This window comes from Chanodichthys erythropterus, chromosome 5 (genome assembly GCF_024489055.1).
Source record: "Chanodichthys erythropterus isolate Z2021 chromosome 5, ASM2448905v1, whole genome shotgun sequence".
In the NCBI taxonomy this organism is placed as follows: Eukaryota; Metazoa; Chordata; class Actinopteri; order Cypriniformes; family Xenocyprididae; genus Chanodichthys; species Chanodichthys erythropterus.
In genome coordinates this window covers 4,558,351-4,583,258 of record NC_090225.1, presented here as the reverse complement: position 1 = coordinate 4,583,258, position 24,908 = coordinate 4,558,351, and the positions used below count along the sequence as shown (strand labels likewise).

Here is a 24,908-nt window from a genome sequence, read left to right as displayed (position 1 = left end):
GAGAGTGTACATGGTGATTGTGTCTGTATGTGAGAAAGTGTGTGTGTGAGAGTGTGTGTGTGTGTGAGTGCATTAGTGCATGCGCTTGTGTGTATGACTGTGCGACTGTGTGTGCGCGACTGCGTGTGTGCGACTGTGTGTGCGCGACTGTGATTGTGCGCGACTGTGTGCGTGTGACTGTGCGATTGTGTGTGTGCCACCGTGTGTGTGCGACTGTGTGCGCGACTGTGACTGTGTGCGACTGTGACTGTGTGCGCGACTGTGTGTGCGCGACTGTGTGTGCGCGACTGTGTGTGTGCGCGACTGTGTGTGCGCGACTGTGTGTGCGCGACTGTGACTGTGTGCGCGACTGTGACTGTGTGCGCGACTGTGACTGTGTGCGCGACTGTGACTGTGTGCGCGACTGTGACTGTGTGCGCGACTGTGTGTGTGCGCGCGACTGTGTGTGTGCGCGCGACTGTGTGCGTGTGACTGTGCGATTGTGTGTGCGCGACTGTGTGCGCGTGACTGCGACTGCGACTGTGTGTGCGCGACTGTGTGTGCGCAACTGTGCGCGACTGTGACTGTGTGTGCGACTGTGTGTGTGCGACTGTGTGTGTGCGACTGTGTGTGCGCGACTGTGTGTGCGCAACTGTGCGCGACTGTGTGCGACTGTGTGTGCGCGACTGTGACTGTGTGTGCGACTGTGTGTGCGACTGTGTGTGCGACTGTGTGTGCGACTGTGTGTGCGACTGTGTGTGCGACTGTGTGTGCGACTGTGTGCGTGTGACTGTGCGTGTGCGACTGTGTGTGTGCGACTGTGTGTGCTACTGTGGGCGAGTGTGTGTGTGCGACTGTGTGCGCGACTGTGACTGTGTGTGCGCGACTGTGTGTGCGCGACTGCGTGTGCGACTGTGCGCAAGTGTCTGTGTGCTCGACTGTGTGTGCGCGACTGTGTGTGCGACTGTGTGCGACTGTGTGTGTGCGACTGTGTGTGTGCGACTGTGACTGTGTGCGCGACTGTGTGTGTGCGCGACTGTGTGTGCGACTGTGTGTGTGCGACTGTGTGTGTGCGACTGTGTGCGCGCGATTGTGTGTGTGCGACTGCGTGTGCGACTGCGTGTGCGACTGTGTGTGCGACTGTGTGCGTGTGACTGTGCGTGTGCGACTGTGTGTGCTACTGTGGGCGAGTGTGTGTGTGCGACTGTGTGCGCGACTGTGACTGTGTGTGCGCGACTGTGCGTGTGCGACTGTGTGTGCTACTGTGGGCGAGTGTGTGTGTGCGACTGTGTGCGCGACTGTGACTGTGTGTGCGCGACTGTGTGTGTGCTACTGTGTGCGTGGCTGTGTGTGCCCCGACTGTGTGCGCGACTGTGCGAGTCTGACTGTGTGTGTGTGCTACTGTGTGCTACTGTGTGTGCGCGACTGTGTGCGCGACTGACTGTGTGTGTGTGTGTGCGACTGTGTGCGCGCGATTGTGGGGGCGATTGTGTGTGTGCGCGACTGTGTGTGTGCGACTGTGTGTGCGCGACTGTGTGTGTGCGACTGTGTGTGCGACTGTGTGGACTGTGTGTGCGACTGTGTGTGTGCGACTGTGTGTGCGCGACTGTGTGTGCGCAACTGTGCGCGACTGTGACTGTGTGTGCGACTGTGTGTGCGACTGTGTGTGCGACTGTGTGCGTGTGACTGTGCGTGTGCGACTGTGTGTGTGCGACTGTGTGTGCTACTGTGGGAGAGTGTGTGTGTGCGACTGTGTGCGCGACTGACTGTGTGCGCAACTGTGACTGTGTGCGCAACTGTGACTGTGTGCGCAACTGTGACTGTGTGCGCAACTGTGACTGTGTGCGCGCGACTGTGTGCGCGCGACTGTGTGCGCGACTGTGTGTGCGCGACTGTGTGCGCGACTGTGACTGTGTGTGCGCGACTGTGACTGTGTGTGCGCGACTGACTGTGTGTGCGCGACTGTGACTGTGTGTGCGCGACTGCGACTGTGTGCGCGACTGTGACTGTGTGCGCGACTGTGTGTGCGCGACTGTGTGTGCGCGACTGTGACTGTGTGTGCGACTGTGTGTGCGACTGTGTGTGCGCGACTGTGTGTGCGACTGTGTGTGCGACTGTGTGTGCGACTGTGTGTGCGACTGTGTGTGCGCGACTGTGTGTGCGCGACTGTGTGTGCGCGACTGTGTGCGCGACTGTGCGCGCGATTGTGTGTGTGCGCGACTGTGTGTGACTGTGCGACTGTGTGTGCGACTGTGTGTGCGCGACTGTGTGTGCGCGACTGTGTGTGCGCGACTGTGTGTGCGCGACTGTGTGCGCGACTGTGTGTGCGCGACTGTGTGTGCGCGACTGTGTGTGCGCGACTGTGTGTGCGCGACTGTGTGTGCGCGACTGTGTGTGCGCGACTGTGTGTGCGCGACTGTGTGTGTGCGACTGTGTGTGTGCGACTGTGTGTGTGCGACTGTGTGTGCGACTGTGTGTGCGACTGTGTGTGCGACTGTGTGTGTGCGACTGTGTGTGTGCGACTGTGTGTGTGCGACTGTGTGTGTGCGACTGTGTGTGCGACTGTGTGCGTGTGACTGCGTGTGCGACTGTGTGTGCGACTGTGTGTGCGACTGTGTGTGCGACTGTGCGTGCGACTGTGTGTGCGACTGTGTGTGCGACTGTGTGCGACTGTGTGTGCGACTGTGTGTGCGACTGTGTGTGTGCGACTGTGTGTGCGACTGTGTGTGTGCGACTGTGTGTGTGCGACTGTGTGTGTGCGACTGTGTGTGCGACTGTGTGTGCGACTGTGTGTGTGCGACTGTGTGTGCGACTGTGTGTGCGACTGTGTGTGCGACTGTGTGTGCGACTGTGTGTGCGACTGTGTGTGCGACTGTGTGTGTGCGACTGTGTGTGTGCGACTGTGTGTGTGCGACTGTGTGTGTGCGACTGTGTGTGTGCGACTGTGTGTGTGCGACTGTGTGTGCGACTGTGTGTGCGACTGTGTGCGCGACTGTGTGCGACTGTGTGTGCGACTGTGTGTGTGCGACTGTGTGTGTGCGACTGTGTGTGTGCGACTGCGACTGTGTGTGCGTCTGCGTGCGTGTGTATGTGTGTTCGACTGTGTGTGTGCGACTGTGTGTGCGACTGTGTGTGCGACTGTGTGTGCGACTGTGTGTGCGACTGTGTGTGCGACTGTGTGTGCGCAACTGTGTGTGTGCGACTGTGTGCGTGCGACTGTGTGCGTGCGACTGTGTGCGTGCGCGACTGTGCGTGTGCGACTGTGTGTGTGCGACTGTGTGTGTGCGACTGTGTGTGTGCGACTGTGTGCGTGTGACTGTGTGTGTGCGACTGTGTGTGTGCGACTGTGTGTGTGCGTGTGACTGTGCGACTGTGTGTGTGTGTGTGGGCGCGACTGTGTGCGCGCGCGACTGTGTGTGTGTGCGCGACTGACTGTGTGTGTGTGTGTGTGCGACTGTGTGCGCGCGATTGTGTGTGTGTGCGACTGCGACTGTATGTGTGCGTGTGAATGTGTAACTGTGTCTGGGTGCGACTATGCAACTGTATGTGTGCCTCTGCGTGCGTGTGTATGTGTGACTGCGACTGTGTGCGACTGTATGTGTGTGTGCGACTGTGTGTGCGACTGTATGTGTGTGTGCGACTGTGTGTGCGACTGTGTGCGTGCGTGTGTGTGCGTGCGTGTGTGTGTGTATGTGTGACTGCGACTGTGTGCGACTGTATGTGTGTGCATCTGTGACTGTGTGTGTGTGTGTGTAATGTCATATCTGCAGTCACTAGTTCTCTACATCAGATGAGAACTGAAATGCAGCTTTACCAGTGTAATGCAAATGCTGAATATAATACTAGAATATGTGTGCAGCCCATGGTCAGATGTTCTGAGTGTGTGTTCTGGTTGCCGTTGAGAGCAGTTGTCATGGTAACGAATCACAATAAATGATGAGCACATTGAACTTTATCTGAATGGCAGGATTTTCTGTAAAACTAGTTCTTATTGTCGGTGCTTCAGATGATTCAAGCTGTTTTGTAACTATAATCAGTATATATTTCATGAATAATGTTCAGTCTCGTCCTGTATCCAGTGATGTTAATGTTATACACACTCAAATGGGAACTCCATTAGTTAATGTTAGGTAATGCATTAACTCACAATGAGCAATCATTTGTTAAAGTATTTATTAATCTTTAATAGCATTAGTTAATCAAATACTTTGTTAGTTCATGTCAGCTCAGGTCCATTAAATATTAACAGATACAACTTTTGATAATGTATTAATAAATATCAAAATTAACATTAAGGTTATCAAATGCTTTTAGAAGTATTTTCATTGTTTGTTCATGTTAACTAATTGAACCTTATTGTAACGAGTTGTACTCACTAAAACTATCAACGTGTTGCTTTTCACAATACACATTGTTCCAAGAAGCTTTACAGTACATCATGATGTTAATGTTTATAATAAAATTAATATCTTCATGCCACAGTTTACAGATAATAAATTGTAAATGTCCCTCTTTTAGGTAATATGCACTGCAAAAAATTACTTTAGTCTTGTTTTCCAGTACAAATATTTAGATATTAAGTGTTGTTTTCTGAGAAATTGATCAAAATTAAGTGACTTAAAACAAGAATAAAGATCTGCCAGTGAGGTCAGAAAAATAACCTTAATTCAAAGTGATTTTTTTTTGCAGCGTGATCAGTGTAATTTGACTCACAGATCAAGTGTGACTCTTCCTGCTGAAATCTGCTCCAGTATTAATCATGCCTGATGAAAGCCTCATCAGCGCTGCTGAATAATTCAGACTTGATCTTCCGCAGGACGCTCTGAAACCGGCCTTCACCGTGGCCAGTCTGCCGGGCAGCACCGGCGCTCCGACCACCGTCCCCACTACCTCCACCAGCATGCAGGTCAGCAGTGGCCCGTCCTTCCCCATCACAAACTATCTGGCTCCCGTCTCGGCCAGCGGGAACGCCAACGGCACGGTGCTGAAGAGCGCAGGAGCCTCTGGAGGAGTCATGCAGCTGCCCAGTGGATTCACCTTCATGTCAGGTGTGTCTCAAGTTGTTTTAAACCTGTATGAATTTCTTTCTTCTGTTGAACACAAAAGATATTTTGAAAAATGTTGGTTATTCTGATTCAAAATTATGAGGAACATGTATTTAAAACAATAATGATGTGCACTGATAAATCATACACTGCAATATTTGATAAAAACAACAACAATTGTCCATTTTGATTTCATGGAGACTTTAAAGCAGCGGTTCTCACACTTTTTTTGATTCCAAATTTCCTCATTATCCACAACAATATTCAAAGGCTGTCACGTGTCTAATTGTTTCATCTGCTGCAATGACAAAGTGTTTTAATTTTTTTTTATTTTTTTTATTTTTTTTTTAATAAAATATTTAAATTAAAATGTTCGTTTTTAACCAGTGCCTAGTTCTGTCATGAAACTCTAGATAGCACATGCTGATGAGTGCTTAACGCAAGATAGCGATATTTACAGCGTTAAAGGTGCCCTAGAATTAAATATTGAATTTATATTGGAATAGTTGAATAACAAGAGTTCAGCACATGTAAATGACATACAGTGAGTCTCAAACTCCATTGTTTCCTCCTTCTTATATAAATCTCATTTGTTTAAAAGACCTCAGAAGAACAGGCGAATCTCAACATAACACAGACTGTTACGTAACAGTCGGGATCATTAATATGTACGCCCCCAATATTTGCATATGCCAGCTCATGTTCAAGGCATTACACAAGGGCAGCCAGTATTAACGTCTGGATCTGTGCACAGCTGAATCATCAGACTAGGTAAGCAACCAAGGACACTAGCAAAAATGGCAGATGGAGCAATAATAACTGACATGATCCATGATATCATGATATTTTTTTGTGATATTTGTAAATTGTCTTTCTAAATGTTTCGTTAGCATGTTGCTAATGTACTGTTAAATGTGGTTAAAGTTACCATCGTTTCTTACTGTATTCACGGAGACAAGAGCCGTCGCTATTTTCATTATTAAACACTTGCAGTCTGTATAATTCATAAACACAACTTCATTCTTTATAAATCTCTCCGACAGTGAGTAATGTTAGCTTTAGACACGGAGCACTATCAAACTCATTCAGAATCAAATGTAAACATCCAAATAAATACTATACTCACATGATCCGATCCATGCACGCAGCTGCACGACGAACATCTTGTAAAGATCCATTTGAGGGTTATATTAGCTGTGTGAACTTTGTGTTTGCTGTTTAAGGCAAGCGCGAGCTCCGGGGGCGGGGAGCACAAGATTTAAAGGGGCCGCAGCCTGAATCGGTGCATAGTTAATGATGCCCCAAAATAGGCAGTTATAAAAAATTAATAAAAAAAAAATCTATGGGGTATTTTGAGCTGAAACTTCACAGACACATTCAGGGGACACCTTAGACTTATATTACATCTTGTAAAAAGAAGTTCTAGGGCACCTTTTAAAGGATTAGTTCACTTTCAAATGAAAATTACCTCAAGCTTTACTGTGTGTTCACACCGCCGGCGGCGAGAGCGTCAAAGTTTGACGCTCTCACTGCAATTGTTGACGCTCACTGCAATTGTTGACGCTCTCGCCGGCGGCGGTGTGAACGCACGGTTACTCGCCCTCAGTCCATCCTAGGTGTATGTGACTTTCTTCTTTCTGATGAACACAATCGTAGATATATTAATAAATATCCTGATGCATCCGAGCTTTATAATGCAGTGAACCGGATCAATGAGTATGAGCTGAAGAAAGTGTCTCCATCCACATCCATCCATCATAAACATACTCCACATGGCTCCGGGGGGGTAATAAAGGCCTTCTGAAGCGAAGTGATGCATTTGTGTAAAAAAAAAAAATAAATAAAAATAAAAAAATCCATATTTAAAGCTGCAGTCCGCGATTTTTCCTCTTTGTTGCCATCTCTTGTTTGAAACCTGCATTTGCAGTCATATGCGGAATAGTTTTCTATACGTGCGTTGTGCATCGACACAGCTCGTCAGCGCGGATGAATCTAATGTTTGCTGTCAGTCACCGCACCGGTGTGGATACTGAACTTCAGAATCACAGATTCTACATCTTATGACCAATATAAGAATTTTCACTGGAAAATATCGTCTGAACAAGTAACATGTCTGCCACTTTTGTTCTGACCAACTGAGGAAAAAAGCATCAGGCTTACAATAAATCGCGCTGCCAATGATGATTAAATCTAACGATCGCTTAGCTCGGATCACGCCAAACCGTGCAAATTATTATTACTGTTATATTGTTCTCAAATTGTTAATGTTAACAACATCAGCATTGCTGTGACTATGTGTGTATTAGTGTTACCTGTAGATTTCAATTTCTGTAGCCACTCAACAGTCCAAAGTCTTTTGCTTTTGGCTACGGGTGAATCTCCAGTTGATGATTGTCATTTGGAGCTTTCTGGATTACAATCCACCATCAAAATAAGTTTAATTATTTCAGCTGCTGTGAGAAAAGGCTTTAAATGATCCGCTACCAGTGTCCTCACGTGATAAAGCCGATTAGCCTGGACTCCTTCCTTTCTGTTTACGGACGTGACGTAATGACACACAGAGGAACTGCTGCATGCTCGAATTTCCTGTGGAAATCCACCATGTCGCTCTTATTATAAAACTTTATTACAAGCTTACCGTTGTGAATCGAGCTAAGATAATGAGATAGTTTTGAACACTGGCTGGTTATGTACTTGCTCAACAAATTGATTTAGGATAATTTTTAACCAAAAAAGTTACGGACTGCAGCTTTAACAAGTTATGAAGTAAAATATCTAGCTTCCGCCAGACCGCCTTCCGTATTCTACATACGAAGAAAGTGTAAAACTCTTGAAGTTATGGAAGGCGGTCAAATTTGTGATCATTTATATTGTCACAAAAATGTATTATTTACTATATCCAACTCTATTTGAGTACACTCAAGTAAAGTGATATACTATATAGTAAATCTCAACTGCTTGATTGTTTATATAGTCTCAAAATGTAACTATATTATCACATTAATCTATTATTTATATATATATATATATATATATATATATATATATATATATATATATATATTTATATATATATATATATATTTATATATATATATATATATATATATATATATTATTATATATATTATTATATATATTATTATATAATATTATTATTAATCTAATAAATGTGACTATAAAGCATAAAGATATTAAGATATTATAAACAACATCATGATTTTCTCTAAAGCTGCTTTGAAACGATGTGTGTTGTGGAGAGTGCTATACACATAACATCATCAAGGAACACGAAGTCCGCTTTATTTCTACAGATTGTTTCAAAGCAGCTTTGCGGTAATAAACAGGAAAACAACAGTATCGTTGAAGCTCAGAAGAGTTACTGCAGCATCATGGTCTGCATTGTACAGCAGTGCAGCATTGACGTTATCTGAGATCGACAAGACTATCATAATCTTTAAGAAATAAACACTTAGCAAAATCAATTTGAATTACATTAACCTCCTAGTTGAGCTGAAAGTGTATGTGTGTGTGTGAGTTGGAGGTCTGAAGCATTCATTCACCTCAGCCATAATAGAGACTCCTCTCTAGTGGCTTTGATTATCGTTGTTGAGAAGAAATAATTTGCATGAGAGTACAAAAGCCTATAATCACAAATGAATATTCAATGACACTGAGCCGGCCTGCAGTCACATGATGATCTAGCGATGCTTCATGAAAGCTGCTGTGACTGTCAGTAAACCATCGGGTGCTTCTGTCAAGCCGGATACTGTAGGCTCAGTGCCGGCAGTGCTGGTTTGATTAGTGCCGCCCGTCGTTCGCTCCAGCTCATATATTTCTGGCACATGCGGTCAGAGCTGCCTCTCGCAGTTTGACTGTTTTCCTGTGAATGTGTTTCCTGCGTCAGTGTGTCGCAGCTGTTCAAGACTCGGCAGGTGCGACACAATCGGCACCTTAAACACCTGCTTCTGTAAATCACTCTGAAACAGCTGTGCATCAACCTGACGAACACACACTCGTCTCCGCCTCAGTCAAGTTATTACTGAACGATTACTGTACTCGTACTGTACCGTACCATGGTATTTACTTACAACTCCAGTGTACACTAGCAGTCAGAATTTTGAGGGTTGGTAAAAAAAAATTGTTTTTGAAAGAAGTCTCTTTGCTCACCAAGGCTGATCAAAAATACAGTAAAAGATGTGAAATATTATTACAATGTAAAATAGCTGTTTTATATTGAAGCTTGTTTCTGCAATGAAATAAAATAAACTTTTTATTAACTCGACTTTTTATTTCTCACAATTCTGACTTTTCTTCTCAGAAGTGTAAGATATAAACTAACAATTGCACGATATAAAGTCAGAATTGCGAGAGATAAAGTCAGAATTGCGAGAGATAAAGTCAGAATTGCGAGAGATAAAGTCAGAATTGCGAGAGATAAAGTCAGAATTGCGAGAGATAAAGTCAGAATTGCGAGAGATAAAGTCAGAATTGCGAGAGATAAAGTCAGAATTGCGAGAGATAAAGTCAGAATTCTGACTTTATAACTTTTCTTGCGGTTCTGAGAAAAAAAGTGTGAACTGTGAGATAAAAAGTTGCAATTACCTTCTTTATTTTTTTATTTAGTGGCAGAAACAAGCTTCCATAGTTTTCTATGTGAATATACAGTATAGTAAACTGTAATTTATTCCTGTGATCAAATCTCATTACTCTCATTACTCCAGTCTTCAGTGTCACATGATCCTTCAGAAATCATTCTAATATGATGATTTGCTGCTCAAGAAACATTTCTGATTATTATCAATGTTGAAAACAGTTTGTGGAAACCGTGATACATTTTGTTTCTCAGAATTCTTTGATGAATAGAAAGTTCAAAAGAACAGCTTTTTTTTTTTTTATAGAATCTTTTGTAACATTAAAGGTCTACTGTCACTTTTGATCAACTTAATGTTTCCTTCATGACTGAAAAACACTTCTTACTGAGCTCAAACTTTGAACGGTAGTGTGATTCCTAGGTACAACCATTGTGTATGTGAAAAAACATGGAAATTCTGTTAGTGAACCCATTTCTTATAATTCCCACTTTTGTTTTGTGTGTCACCAGGCTCTCCGTTTGCTCCCGGGACTTCCACGATTCCTCTGGGTCAGCTGCAGCAGCATTCGTCCAGCGCCACACAAGCACAGCAGGGACAGCAGGCCGTTTTCCGCCTGCCCGCCACCGTCTCGCTCACGGGTGTGTGTCTGAAAACCTCCTGTCAATCAAAAGTGCTCATGATCAATCAAATTCATAACCTTTACTCTATATGTACGTGTGAAATTGTTAATTTATAATCAGATGTCTTGACAAAATGCACATCATTTAGAAAGGTCTAGAAACACAGCTATAAGATCTCTGGATTCGAGACCAGTGCTTGAGTCCATCGCATCCCACTGCCATCTGTGCGGCTCTGATGTCACATGACTAACACTCATCTCGAGCACAGCAACACACTTCAGTGTGTAACAGCATTGCTTTCGCTTTAGGACTTCCCTTTTAATGTTTTGAAGTGATAAAAACACATGACCAACTTCTTTATCTGCACATGGAAAACTGATTTATTAATTGGCAGAATGAACCGTTAGATCCATTTAAAATTGTTGACGGTGACTTCATGCTGATCTTATTTTGACCAAATTCAAATTCTGGAGTAGAATCCCAGAATGCATTGCAACTTTAGGAATGGGTTTCTGTGGAAATATGTATTTATTTTCATTAAATATTCATATAAGAATAAATATTCATATTCTAATATTCATTATAATTAATAAATTTTATCAGCTTAAAATGATATTGTATTCCCCCCCACCCATGGAAAATTTATTTTTATGAAATATTAATAAATTCATATTTATTATAATTAATACATATTTTCCCTCAGCTTTAAATTAAATGTGATTATTTTCTCCCCCTACAGAGCCAAATGTCTCTCCATGGAAAATTGATTAAATATGAGTATATTAATAAAAAATAATATATTCATATTTATTATAATTAATACACATTTTTTCATCAGCTTAAAATCAAATTGGATTTGTTTTCCAGATCCCCCCCAGAAACAACAAACATGTTTCTTTATATTAATGTATAAATATATTATTATAGTATTATTATTATTAAGAACATTTCATCGCCTTAATTAAAATTCCATTTTTATTAAATATTTTTATTAAGTATTAATGTATTAATATATTATTATAGTATTATTATATTATTAGTAGTATTATTATAATTATTAAAAAATTCATCAGCTTAAAATTAAATCCCCCCCCACTAAGATTTTTCCCAACAGAGACACAGAACATGATTCCATGGACATTATTTTTTATTAAATAATAATGTATTAATAAGTCTTTAAACTTTAGTATTTATTATAGTTAATAATTAATACTTTCTTCAATCATTCTTAAACCAGTTAATCATTCTGAATCATTCTTTTTAGGTTTTTTATTTTATTTGTATTTGCTCATTTTAGTAATTATTCTATAACTCAGTGTTCATGTCCATATTAGTTGGAGTACAGTGATGTTATCGTGATCCTAACAACATCAGACTTCATGTGACGAGTTCAGTGAGAATTACATGAACTGATGCTTTAGTCCAAAACTAATGACAAGTCAATTATGTTCCACATTTGATCAGTCAAATCAGTCTTTGCTTAGTCAGATCTCTAGTCTTGTTACAGGGGGTGAAACGCACGTCCGGTTTGATCAGTATCAGGTTTACTAGCACTTATGATCTGGTTTATTTACAAGAAATGAGCTGATCATGTGACCCGTGTATGTTATTGTGTGTCTGTCAGGCGGTGCGATGCCCCAGCAGCTCCAGACCATCCAGGTCCAGTCCAGTACCACTGACAGCAGTCCAGAGATGTCTCAGACCAGCACTGCATCCACAGGTACATGAAGAGAGGAAACGCATTCACACTCTGTGTAATGCCGCCACCTACTGATCAATGTTTGTAAGTGACTCTCTCTCTCTCTCTCTCTCTCTCAGCCACAGTCAGTCTCCCAGCAACCATCGTTACAACGTCAGTGCCCACCTCCATGCCGGGTCACATGATGTATCCCAGCCCACACACAGTCATGTACGCGTCAGCCCCCACGCTGACAGACGGGGGTCTGGCTGTGCTCAACGCCTTCTCACAGGGTCCGTCTGCGATGCAGGTGTCACACGCGCAGACTCAGGACACGGGTGAGGCATTCTGGACCGGCTTAAACATGTTTGGGGGACAAATTTATAAGCAGATGGGAGGTAAACCTGGAGAAAACCTCCTTTTGGGGAGGTGCTCATTTGTAAACACTTTACTGTTTTTTTTGTTTTTTGTAAAAAATGCAGTCAGTTTTCTGTTAGTGTTACAGTAATTTATAACTAGCTGTATATAAAAACAATAGAAGGCTGTGCAATCTCATTTAGATGACTAAACGTGTGTATGTGTTGTGTGTGTGTGTGTGTGTGTGCGCGTGTGTGTGTTCAGGTGGCGTTCCTCAGGTGTTCCTCACGGCTCCTCCTGGAACGGTTCAGATTCCCGTCTCAGCGGTGCAGCTTCACCCAGTACGGCAAGATCAACATTTCACAAGTGAAACTCTCAATATTCTCTCATTACCCAGCATGCCACTGACTGCACTAATGCACCACGGCCTGCTGGAGGTGCTGTGATCCCAGCAGCACTGCATGAGCACCAGAGCACCTTCCTTCCTTATGAAACATTGAATTTTCACAAACTGACAAACTGAAAAATAAATTACCAACTGTTATTCCTTATCTGCACATGTCAATCTGATTTATTAATTTGCAAAATGAACCATTAGATTTGTTCCAAACTGTAGACAGGGACTTTATCCCAGAATGCATTGCAACTTTAAGAATGGGTTTCTGTGGAAATATGTATTTTTTTATATTAAATATTAATACATTTTTACATTAATACATATTTGTATTTATATAGATAGAGATATTAATATTTATTAAAATTTATACAGATAAACATTTTTTTTTTCCCCACAGAAACAGAACATATTTCTTTGGAAAATGTATTTATTTATTTATTTATTTAAATATTAATATTTATTAGTTTTCTTCAGCTTAAGATTTTATATATCTTTTCTGATTTTTTTTTTTTCACAAACAGAAACAATTCTTAATCCAATTAAAAATTAATCCTTTTATTCTTTTTAGTTTTTTTATTGTTTATTTTAGTAATTATTATTTAGTAATTATATAACCCTGATATTTGTGCCCATATTTATTAGAGTTCAGTGATACAGACTTCATGTGACGAGTTGCAGTGAAAATGACATGAACTGATGATCAAATGTTGAACACTTTTGGACAAAATAATCGTTCAAATGCATGTAAAATGCAAATGTTTGAAATCGGTCTCTTATGAGGTTCCAGTCGACATCAGTCATGCATGAGATGCTCTTTTGTGTGCCAATGACAGATTGTGATGGTCATCAAGTCTAATGTTCGTTTGCAGTGGTTTTGCTGGTTTAGTGCAGTTAGTCTTCAGAAACTAACCTGTGTGAGTCTCTGTTCTGCAGATGGTGATTGGACAGCAGTCCAGCGGCAGCAGCAATAGCCTGACGGAGCTTCAGGTTGTCAATATGGACGCCTCACAGAACGCCAAAAGCGATTGACTTTACAAGGACACCAGAGACTGACGTCGCTATTTATTAACGCCTTTCTGAGATTGACCTTTATACAGTTTGTCACTGGTATGTGTGTGATTCTACAGGACGATCAGTCCCTCCGCAGCACAATGAATGAGATGAAGCTAGATGTGAGCGAGCCTGAGCTGAGCGAGCCTGAGTAAGTCTGAGCGCGTGAGTGAGTCCGAGTGAGTCGAGCTGAGTCGGTGAGCGAGCCTGAGTTTGAGTTGAGTCGGTGAGCAAGCGAGTCTGAGCGAGTGTGTGTAAGTCTGAGCGCTTAAGAGAGAGTGAGTCTGAGTGAGTCTGAGTGAGTCTGAGTGAGTCTGAGTGAGTCTGAGTGAGTCTGAGTGAGCCTGAGTGCGAGCCTGAGTGCGAGCCTGAGTGCGAGCCTGAGTGCGAGCCTGAGTGCGAGCCTGAGTGCGAGCCTGAGTGCGAGCCTGAGTGCGAGCCTGAGTGCGAGCCTGAGTGCGAGCCTGAGTGCGAGCCTGAGTGCGCCTGAGTGCGCCTGAGTGAGCCTGAGTGAGAGCCTGAGCGTGTAAGAGTGAGTCTGAGTGAGTCTGAGTGAGTCTGAGTGAGTCTGAGTGAGTCTGAGAGCGAGCCTAAGCACGTGAGTGTGAGTCTGAGCGCGTAAGAGTGTGAGTTTGAAGTATGTTTTACTAATGTTTCCGTTAAGTTATAAAAATATTATTTCTGAGTGTTCAAAACGTCCATGTTTTGTTTTTTTTTTTTTTTTAAATGTAAGAACGTTTTCCTTGGTTATACGAACGTCAAGGGAACATTCTATTGTATCATTCTGCAAACATTATGAGAACGTTACTTTTGAATGTTCTTTGAACGTTCTGAAACTAGTAGTAACATTTAAAAATTGTTAGATGAATATCCAACTAAAACATTTCAGGGGAAAAAAACGTTCCATGAACAATGTATAAATAATGTTCTAATAATATTATTGGAAGAACGTTTGTTCATCACTTTAAGAGAACCTTGCCAGAATGTTTCCTGTTAGCTGGGTGTGTCTGAATGCAGGTGAAATTTATGTTGCGATCAGCTCAGCTCTTCACATCTGACAAACACTGGCTTCTGTGAGAGTAAGTGCTTTTGTATGGGAGTCGTGTGAGGGATGTTGGGTAAAACTTTCTCAACGCATTTGGCCTTTGTGAAAACAAGACAAGACATTTGGAATTGTACATAACCTGTTTTTTAATATTTGAGATTTGTTTTGCCTGTTTGTGTGATGGCATGCAGTTGTTTTTATAGATATTTTGTATACATTGTAACTGTTTTGCTTATGAAATCAGATATTTGACTCACCATGTAAATTAATGTAATATAAACATATTATATTGATTTATACACAGTGTTATGAGAAATACAAGATGTAGGATCAAACTCTTTTTCTCTCTTTTGTAACATGATTGTGCCAAATAGCCTCTAGAAATACAAATTAAAAGAGAGAGAAAGAGGTTTGAAAAGACAGGAACTTTGCTGTTTTTCTCCATCCCTTCTTTCTGAATGCTTTAAACTCCTACTAAAGCCTGTGCTAACAAACACAGGGCTCTGAGAAACGCCTCAAACTGAGATCAGTGTAATGGTCATGTGGGGTAAGTGCCGTCAATCAAACTTATTATTGCTGTCATATAGAGTATATCTTGAATCACTTTCTCTTATGTCTCCCGGCTAACGAAAATATGTTCTAAGAACATTTTGATAATGTTTTTCCTTAGTTATTTGAACGTTAAGGGAACATTCGATTCTGCAAACATTAAGGGAATGTTACTTTTGAATGTTCTCCAAATGTTCTGAAATGAGTAGTAACATTTTGAAAAAACGTCCAACTAAAACATTTCAGAAAAATTGTTCCATGAATAATGTATAAATAACGCTTTGAGAACATTATTAAAGACCAGAAAACCTTAAACGAATGCACTGGAAGAACGTTTGTTCATAACTTTGAGAACCTTGCCAGAACGTTCTGAGAACGTTCCCTGTTAGCTGGGCTGTTGTTGTGTTATTAAAGGGTTAGTTCACCAAAAAATGAAAATGCTGTCATTTATTACTCACCCTCATGCCGTTCTACACCTTCGTTCATCTTTGGAACGCAGATTAAGATATTTTTGTTGAAATCCGATGGCCTCAGTGAGGCCTCCATAGCCAGCAATGACATTTCCTCTCTCAAGATCCATTAATGTACTAAAAACATATTTAAATCAGTTCATGTGAGTACAGTGGTTCAAAATTAATATTATAAAGTGACAAGAATATTTTTGGTGCACCAAAAAAACAAAATAACGACTTATTTAGTGATGGCCGATTTCAAAACACTGCTTCAGGAAGCTTCGGAGCATAAATGAATCAGTGTATCGAATCATGATTTGGATCGCGTGTCAAACCACCAAACTGCTGAAATCACATGACTTTCATGTGTGTTTTCTGGTGCTTCGAACCGCTGATTCGACACGCTGATTCATAACACTCCAAAGCTTCCTGAAGCAGTGTTTTGAAATCGGCCATTACTATGTAAGTCATTATTTGTTTTTTTTGGTGCAGCAAAAATATTCTCGTCGCTTTATAATATTAATATCGAACCACTGTACTCACATGACCTGATTTAAATATGTTTTTAGTACCTTTATGGATCTTGAGAGAGGAAATGTCATTGCTCCCTATTAAGGCCTCACTGAGCCATCGGATTTCAACTAAAATATCTCAATTTGTGTTCCGAAGATGAATGAAGGTCTTACGGGTGTGGAACAGCATGAGGGTGAGTAATTAATGACATTATTTTGATTTTTGGGTGAACTAACCCTTTAAGACTCTACTTGATTTTTCATACAAACTAGTATCTGTTTCCTGTCATGTCGGGAGTTCTTGAAATCATCCTGCTGTAGGAGGTTTGGTTCAGATTCGCAGGCCTTAATATGTTGCACTTCAATGCAACTCTAAAGTGTTTTAATCATCTCGTACATTGTGTTTCTGAAGTCTTGATTTACATCTTCAGTTCTTTTATCAGGAACATCATTATTTTAGGACAGTTGAATGATGTGTCTTTTTGTTTTTCTATTTCTAAGTCGTTCTATTTCTGTCTTTTTTTTCCTCTAATTTTAAATTAATGACACTTGGCCACAGAATGCTGACATCATAGAGCTGATCCTCACTGTATATGCTCAGAAATACTCCTCATTCGGTACAATATGTGAGAGATTTCACTGAGCGAGTTTGTTTGAAATATTTTGAAGTTAGTTTTAGAGTGTTTGAGAGATTGTGTGAGAGTAACACTGATTCTTTTGTTGTAAGACTTGGATTATTGTGTGATTTCAGTTTTTTTTTTTTCTGACACAGCAAATGTACAGACCTTTTTGTAATAAAAAATGGATCTTGTCATGCCTTTTCTCTGGTTTTTATGTTGAAGTTCACTTTGAATTTAGAATTTACTGTGGTAAAAAAACATCAAAGTGGACATGAAATGCTGCTTTCATTCTAATCTTGTTTGTAGTTTTGTTCAGAATCTGATCCAAAACTGTTGGATCATATCCTTATAAAAAATAAACATGATTATTTTCGTGCTGATATTGATATTTCATGCGTTAAAAACAGTGTAGTAGCATTGTGGTACTTTTGTTGTTGTTGTTTTTGTTGTTAGAATTACATTAAAGGGTTAGTTCACCCAAAAATTTAAATAATGTAATTTAATTACTCACCCTCATGTCGTTCCACATACATAAGACCTTCGTTCATCTTAAGAACACAAATTAAGATATTTTTGAAGAAATCCAATGGCTCAGCAAGGCCTGCATTGCCAGCAATGACGTTTCCTCTCCAAGATCCATTAATGTACTAAAAACATATTTAAATCGGTTCATGTGAGTAGAGTAGGGTGACCAGATGTCCCGGTTTTTGGTGCTCCGTCCCCGACTGGAGCAGTCCCCGGAAATGTTTAAAATAACCTGCGAAAACATTGCAAAAAAGCCCGACCAACACACAGCAACCTGTTGTTTATCCGAGCAATCGTGTAGTGATTATATTCACCAACAGAGCGGGCTGTGCAGCCACACTGTAACTGCTACACCTGGTCGCGCGTGCGCGCCTCTACTTCATGAAGAAGGTAACCTAGAGTAGAGCGCCATTATCATTAATTAACCAAAGAAACATCATTATTGGTTTTAACTTTTAAAGTAACATACTAACTATTCATGTTAAATTAAAGTAATATGGTTGTGTGTTTTATAACAGGGCTTCAACAGGGTGCGATTGTTTTGGACAATTTAAACGTCCTCCGTCACAAAGCAGCGATTTCCACACACGTCTTAACTGTATCACGAGGTGAAGGTACACTCATATATGAATAAATAAAACAATTATAATAAAATAATAATACACTTGTAACTTAGTGCTTGAAATGAGTCTAAAATGCAAATTCAATTCAATAATAAATGTTAAAAATATTTGTTAAATGCCATTTTATTTATCTTATCTCATATTTATGTTGTTTTAATTTTGTAATATTTTTTAAAATAGTGTAATACTTTTTTTAGTTAGGCCTGGTTAATAGTGTGATAGTTTTTTGGTGAATTGTATTAAAACTAGACCAAAAATCTTAATAAAATTAAATCATAATAATTATTAATGTAATTATATAGGGAACCCATATTTACCTTTTAAGGTATCTGTACATAAACATTTAAGTTAATACAATGAAAAGACCACATTAGGTCAACTCAATTAAATTGAGTTGTCAATTACCCCATTACTCAATTGAACTGAGGGAATCACTTTCCTCAAATCATTTGAGTAGTCTCAACTTATTAGGGTTTACAGTGAACAATTAAAAAACAAAAACATTCAAAAATGTATTGTCCCCGTTTTTTTATTAATAGTTAATAACAAATGAGATTTTGGTGATATTTTGACCACTCAAATAGGAAATGTCCCTCGTTTCCATTTCAGAAATCTGGTCACCTTAGAGTAGAGTTGTTCTATCCTAATATTATAACGCAACGAGAATATTTTTGTGCACCATCAGTTTTTGTGAGTCGAATCAGTGATTCAGATCGCGTATCAAACTGCTAAAATCACGTGACTTTGGTTCTCCCAACCACTTATTTGATTCATAAAGCTCCGAAGCTTCAAGAAGCAGTGTTTTGAAATCGGCCATTACTAGATACTGTTAAAAAGTTATTTTGCAATTTAGTTTTTTTTTTTTTTTTTTTTGGCGCACAAAAAATATTCTCATCGCTTTATAATATTAAGGTAGAACCAATGAACTAACCCTTTAACATTACATTATATCACAGTTCCCTAGTCGGATCATATAAATGTATTTTTTAAAAGAATATTTTTCAGTGACATTTTTATTTAATTTCATTTATATTTTGAAAAACATAAACGTATATCTTGGAAATGTAGGACTTTTATTATCTGACGTGGCACGGTGTGTCATTTCCTGCGCTGAATCTCTATGGTGACTGTCTATGTGACTGACTGACTGCGGAGAGGCAGAAACTAGTGCAGTTTCCAGTAGTTTAATTAGTAGTTAGTGACTGATTATCATCATAATAATGGCTAAAAGTGACGGCTGCTCGTATTTCAGGAGATCCAGTCTGTTCTGGATCGTGACCGTGACGGTTTCTTTGGGATTTTTCACGGTAAGTTGAAACTTTAATGAATTATTCAGTTATCATCATGTAAGACTTTTATTCTGTAATACTTGCATAATATTCTTTACTTTATTTTAAATGTAATACAACCCTCATTTTTTATGTTTTATTTTTATATTTGTAAATGTTGTTTTGTCTTTAATAATAATAAAAAAATCAGTCAGTCATGAGGAGGTTTTCAGAAACTCAATATAATGTGACTGTCAGAAAAGCTGTTTGAGTTTGAATGAAATGAAATGGTTCATTCTGATGCTAAGAATATGCAAACTCATGATGATGATGAGTAAATAAACACGACTAGGCTGTTTTGTAACCGATCTGGTTATTTTTGTGAACTTTATCTCAGTGGTTTACGTGTATTGATCAAAGTCCCGCTCTGTTATCATAACCTTTATAACACATCAGGTCATTCATATAGGTGTGTGTGTGTGTGTGTGTGTGTTTATCTCATTCTTGAAACAGGAGCAGCACAGTTTTTTATGGAAATCAATCAGATACATTCTTATATACATTTCTGCATTGCATTGAGAGGCACAATGATAATAATTCAGAATGATTTTCACAGAAATCAGTTGTGCCGCTGTTTCATGAATGAGGCCCACTGAGTTGAATGTGTTGTTAGTATAATAGTGAGTCTCTTCAGAACAGCTGACTGATCATTTCCACTCGTTCACTCTGATCTGGGATCTGCTCTCGGCACACACACTGGCCTTAGATCAACCGCTCGCCAAAATACCGTGGTGACTACAGTAAAACGGTGATAAACATCAGAGAGAACCTAAACAAATGATAATGATACAAAATAACAACAATATAACCTCCAAATAAACCACTAATGAGAATCATGTGATCGTCAGCTGAAAGTGTGATTTTGCAGAGATGATTTGATTTTCCGCTGAGATTATTTAGGGTTGTTTCATGACTCTGACACACACAGAGAGTTGTAATTGTGGTTTTGTGGATATTGTGTTTTCATCTGGTTTTTCAGTGGACAGTGTTTTGGCCTCAGGACGTCCCGTATGGCAGTCTGGGTCCTCTCGGAGCTCTGGCCAAACATTTAGTTGACTATCATTATTCTGTGCTGTATTACGGGTGAGTGACCTCTGACTTCTGCAGAAATCTGCTCAAAACTGGGCGTTTGGTGCATTAATTGCAAAAGAATTGCACATAATTACAGTTTATTTATATGAAGGATTGTGCAAATAATTCTCTGTGGAAAACATCTTTTAGAATTTGGTGCAAAATGTGCTTAAATCATGTTTTCATGAAAAGTACTCTTACAAATTGCTCAATAACTGCACATTATATTTAAATGAAGAATTGGGCAAATACTTATCTTTGGAAAACCTATGCAAAAAAAAAATCATTTAAGAAAAATTAGTGCAAAATGTGTTTAAATCATCTTTTAATGAGAAATACACTTTAACATTTCTCAAAACTGCACAATATGCTCATAAAAGTTTTTGCAAATAATTGTCTTTTTGAATTTGGTGCAAAATGTGCTAAAATCATATTTTCATGAAAAGTACTCTTACAAATTGCTCAATAAATGCATATTATGTTCATATGAAAAATTGTGCAAATAATTATCTTTGAAAAACCTGTGGAGAAAAAAAACTGTTTTTATTTTATAAAGAATTTGGTGTAAAATGTGCTTAAATAATCTTTTCATGAAAAATACACTTTAAAATTGCTCAGTAACTGCATATTATGCTCATATGAAAATTTGAAAAAAAAATCGTTTTTTTAAGAATTTGGTGCAAAATGTGCTTAAATAATCTTTTCATGAAAAATACACTTTAAAATTGCTCAGTAACTGCACATTATGCTTAAATGAAAAAAAATTGATTGTACAAATAATTATCTTTGGAAAACTTGTGCAAAAAAAAAATCATTAAAAAAAATCATTTAATGCATAATGAGCTTAATTCGTCTTTTCATGAAAATGACATTTTAAAATTGCTCAATGACTGCAAATTAAGCTCACGAAAATCTGATTATTTTATTTTTTTTGAAGAATTTGGTGCAAATGTGCTTAAATAATCTTTTCATGAAAAATACACTTTAAAATTGCTCAGTAACTGCACATTATGCTTAAATGAAAAAAATTGTACAAATAATTATCTTTGGAAAACTTGTGCAAAAAAAAAATCATTGAAAAAAAAATAATTTAATGCAAAATGTGCTTAATTCGTCTTTTCATGAAAATTGCATTTTAAAATTGCTCAATAACTGCAAATTAAGCTCATGAAAATCTGATTATTTTTATTATTATTATTATTATTATTTTTAAGAATTTGGTGCAAAATGTGCTTAAATCAGCTTTTAAAGAAAAATACACTTTAAAATTTCTCAAAACTGCACATTATGCTCACGAATATTTGTAAATAAATATTTTTGGAAAATATCTGTAAAAAAAAATCTGGTCTTTTGGAATATAATGCAAAATGTGCTTAAATAATCTTTTCATGAAAAATACACTTTAAAATTGCTCAATAACTGCAAATTAAGCTCAAGAAAATCTTTTTTTTTTTTAATTTTTTTTTTTTAAGAATTTGGTGCAAAATGTGCTTAAATCAGCTTTTCGTGAAAAGTACTCTTACAAATTGCTTAATAAATGCATATTATGTTCATATGAAAAATTGTGCAAATAATTATCTTTGGAAAATATCTGCAAAAAAAAAATCTGGTCTTTTGGAATATAATGCAAAATGTGCTTAAATCATCTTTTCATGACAAATACTCTTACAAATTGCTCAATAACTGCATATTATGTTCATATGAAAAATTGGGCAAATATTTCTCTTTGGAAATCCTGTCCAAAAAAAAAAAAAAACTATATATATAGCAAAATGTGCTTAAATCATCTTTTCATGAAAAATTATGCTCTTATGTAAAATTGTGCATATGATTTTCCTCAAGAACATCTCTGGCCTTTTACATAAGGGGGCAAAATTGTCATGAAAATAATGTTACAAAACAATGCAAAGAAGGTCTCGGTGGTGCTGAAAGGCCGTCTGATGATGTTTGTTCTGGCCGTCTGTGTTTCAGGTGGTATCTGACGTGGGTCATCCATTTGTTCGAGGCTCTTTATGCGCTGAAGGTCTGCAGGTAAAAACTCTTGTGTTTTATGAGAGTTCAGTGATCTTGGAGTTTAATCTTTTCTACCACAGGGTGGCAGTGCAGATCATCAGATTTCTGCATGTTGTCCATTCTGTTGTACTGTGTGCATCATGTACAGCTATGGAAAAAATTAAGAGACCACTTAACATTGATTTCTGAACTTGGAGTGGTCTCTTAATTTTTTCCATAGCTGTATGTATGGAAAACCTGAATAACTACATTTGCCAAAATGACTGACTATAACGCCGTCTCATAACTTCACACTATGAGCAGAAAATACATATGTAAACAAGAAGAATCTTTATAAATGATTAAGACATCAGTTTACCCAGAAGAAATGCAGGAATGTGTTGATGTGTTTGTGTCTGCAGTGATAAAGGCATCGACAACACTTCCACACGTATGCTGTGGTTTGCTCAGACCTTCTTGTATGGTATCGCGTCTCTTGGTCTTCTGCTCAAATACAAGCCCGACGGACGACCCAAGCGCCAGTGAGAGAAACCATCACGTATTTCCCAGCAGGACACTGATCTTTATATTCCAGAGGATGTCAACAGGAGCTCATAAAGCAGCTGTCGAGGTTTCAGTTATACAGTCACATCACATCCATGTTTAGCATGGCCTTTTTTAACATGATCTGGGTTCAGTTCAACTATCAGCAGCATTAATGTCCTTTCACACAGAAAATTATTTAAACTCGACAGTAAGCATTTTAAAAAAGTGCAGCGAGACGGTTAAAGTGGAAACTAAAGGACTGAGAGATAAACATCAATATACACACTGTTTAGTTACACATGTCTACATGAGACTAGTGTCTTGTGACCTCGACTGGTATAGATAGTTTCTTGTAAGAGCCATGGAAATCCAGTAAACATGGTAACTTTATTAACAATAACCATATTCAGAGAGCCCTCCATATAAGCTGTAATAATTCTTTACTTAAAAGCCTTTATGAATACATTATTAATGCATTAAAAATAATGTATGTTAAAATGCATTATATCTTTTTTAATAAAAAATGAAACCAAAGTTAAAATGCATCATAATATTTCCAGATTTCCAATATTCTGAAATCAGTTTTTAGAGTTCATGCTCTGCTGTAATTCGAAATTATTCAGGTTACACTTAGATTTTATGTTTTTTTTAGCAGTTTAATTGTTAGATAATTCAAATATAACTTGATTTCAATCATTTGAAGTCATGCTGAACCCTCCAGTGAAACCACCTTATAGCCCAAACGCATGTTAAAGTAAGAGTTCACGAGTTTGAATAAAAGCATGAGGGTTTTCTGTGGTGATCTGATGCTGTTGATGGAGCCGAACACAGAACATTCTTCTACCGCAGGGTTTCTCAAGCTCTGCTCCAGGGTTTAGAAGTGCACTTGTATATTTAGATTATCTGTAGATCAAACACATTCCCGAGGAGGAACTGCAGTGTTCAGGCACTATAGTTCACTTCTAGAGTTTTTACCATTATACGATTTACAGATCGAGAGGACAGTGTTTTACGCTGGTGAGTGTTTGAGTGATGGACCGTGTGGTTGGTCTTTTTAAAGAGATGGAAAATAAACTGATTTGAAATGTTTGTTTTTTGTCATCTGTCATTCAGTATACAGTCATAAAATACTGTAAAACAGCTCTGCAGATGCTTGTTTTGCAGCTCAGACTCAAATTTGATCAACTTAAATATTGCAGAAAGATGATAGTGAAAAAGATGCCATTAAACAAATAATACACCGTCTTTATGTTGTTTATACATTCATTTGGAGATTCACTGTGAGATGATGTATTACAATATAAAAATATATTACAAGTTTTAATGATTGATATGGTTAATTATGATTAATTACAGAAAAATGTGTGATTAATTCATTGACGGCAATTATTTTTTATTTGGTAGAGAGTGTTTACACACCATCCATGTGAAATCATTCATGCAAGTCACATTACACTACAAAAATAATGTTCTTCCTCAGTGTTTTTGTCTTGTTTTCCAGTGCAAATATCTAAACTTTCTCAAACTGAGACACATCGATGAATTATTCTGATAATGGTATGAAAATGAGTTTGTGCTTTAAACAAGAACAAATATCTGCCAATGGGGTCAGAAAAATAAACTTTATTCAAAAGGGAAAACAAGACAAGATTTTCTCAACTGGCAGACTATTTGTTCTTATTTTAAGCATAAACAATTTATTAATTTTGATACATTTTTCCGAAAACATGAGTTAACATCTTCAGTCATTTTGCTTCTCCAGTAAATGTATCTTGATTTAAGAATGTTTTGATATTTGTGCTGGAAAACAAGACAAAAACACTGAGGAAGAACATTATTAGGTTACACTTTATTTTGATAGTCCACTTTAGACATTCTGCTGACTTTAAGTACATTTGCAACTACATGTCAACTTATTCTACTT

The 24,908-nt window shown here is 38.7% G+C and overlaps 2 protein-coding genes across 3 annotated transcripts in view; both read left to right on the top strand.

Moving 5' to 3' along the window:
• srfb (serum response factor b) overlaps positions 1 to 14,490 on the top strand; it is a 31,823-nt gene extending 17,333 nt beyond the window's left edge. Inside the window, exons 3-8 of one of the 2 annotated variants that reach the window (XM_067385707.1) lie at positions 4,796 to 5,027; positions 10,129 to 10,257; positions 11,864 to 11,959; positions 12,058 to 12,255; positions 12,539 to 12,615; positions 13,605 to 14,490. In XM_067385707.1, the coding sequence (XP_067241808.1) occupies positions 4,796 to 5,027; positions 10,129 to 10,257; positions 11,864 to 11,959; positions 12,058 to 12,255; positions 12,539 to 12,615; positions 13,605 to 13,700 (828 nt within the window). In that variant the 3' untranslated portion in view covers positions 13,701 to 14,490. Of the gene's footprint in view, positions 1 to 4,795; positions 5,028 to 10,128; positions 10,258 to 11,863; positions 11,960 to 12,057; positions 12,256 to 12,538; positions 12,641 to 13,604 lie in introns of both variants that reach the window. The other variant, XM_067385708.1, reaches the window with a different exon arrangement.
• A 4,677-nt stretch (positions 14,491 to 19,167) lies between these two features.
• Positions 19,168 to 24,438, top strand: tmem254 (transmembrane protein 254). The gene is made up of 4 exons (XM_067385080.1): positions 19,168 to 19,354; positions 20,355 to 20,458; positions 22,418 to 22,477; positions 22,861 to 24,438. The coding sequence occupies exons 1-4, from the start codon at positions 19,268 to 19,270 to the stop codon at positions 22,982 to 22,984; spliced, it is 375 nt and encodes a 124-aa protein (XP_067241181.1). The 5' UTR covers positions 19,168 to 19,267; the 3' UTR covers positions 22,985 to 24,438.
• Positions 24,439 to 24,908: the final 470 nt, after the last annotated feature.

Bases quoted from the DNA above. Each gene is read 5' to 3' on its own strand.
- tmem254 (XM_067385080.1), top strand. From the start codon at position 19,268: ATGGCTAAAAGTGACGGCTGCTCGTATTTCAGGAGATCCAGTCTGTTC. The intron at 19,355-20,354 runs GTAAGTTGAAAC...CTGGTTTTTCAG, and splicing joins TTTCTTTGGGATTTTTCACG to TGGACAGTGTTTTGGCCTCA. The intron at 22,478-22,860 runs GTAAAAACTCTT...TTGTGTCTGCAG, and splicing joins TATGCGCTGAAGGTCTGCAG to TGATAAAGGCATCGACAACA.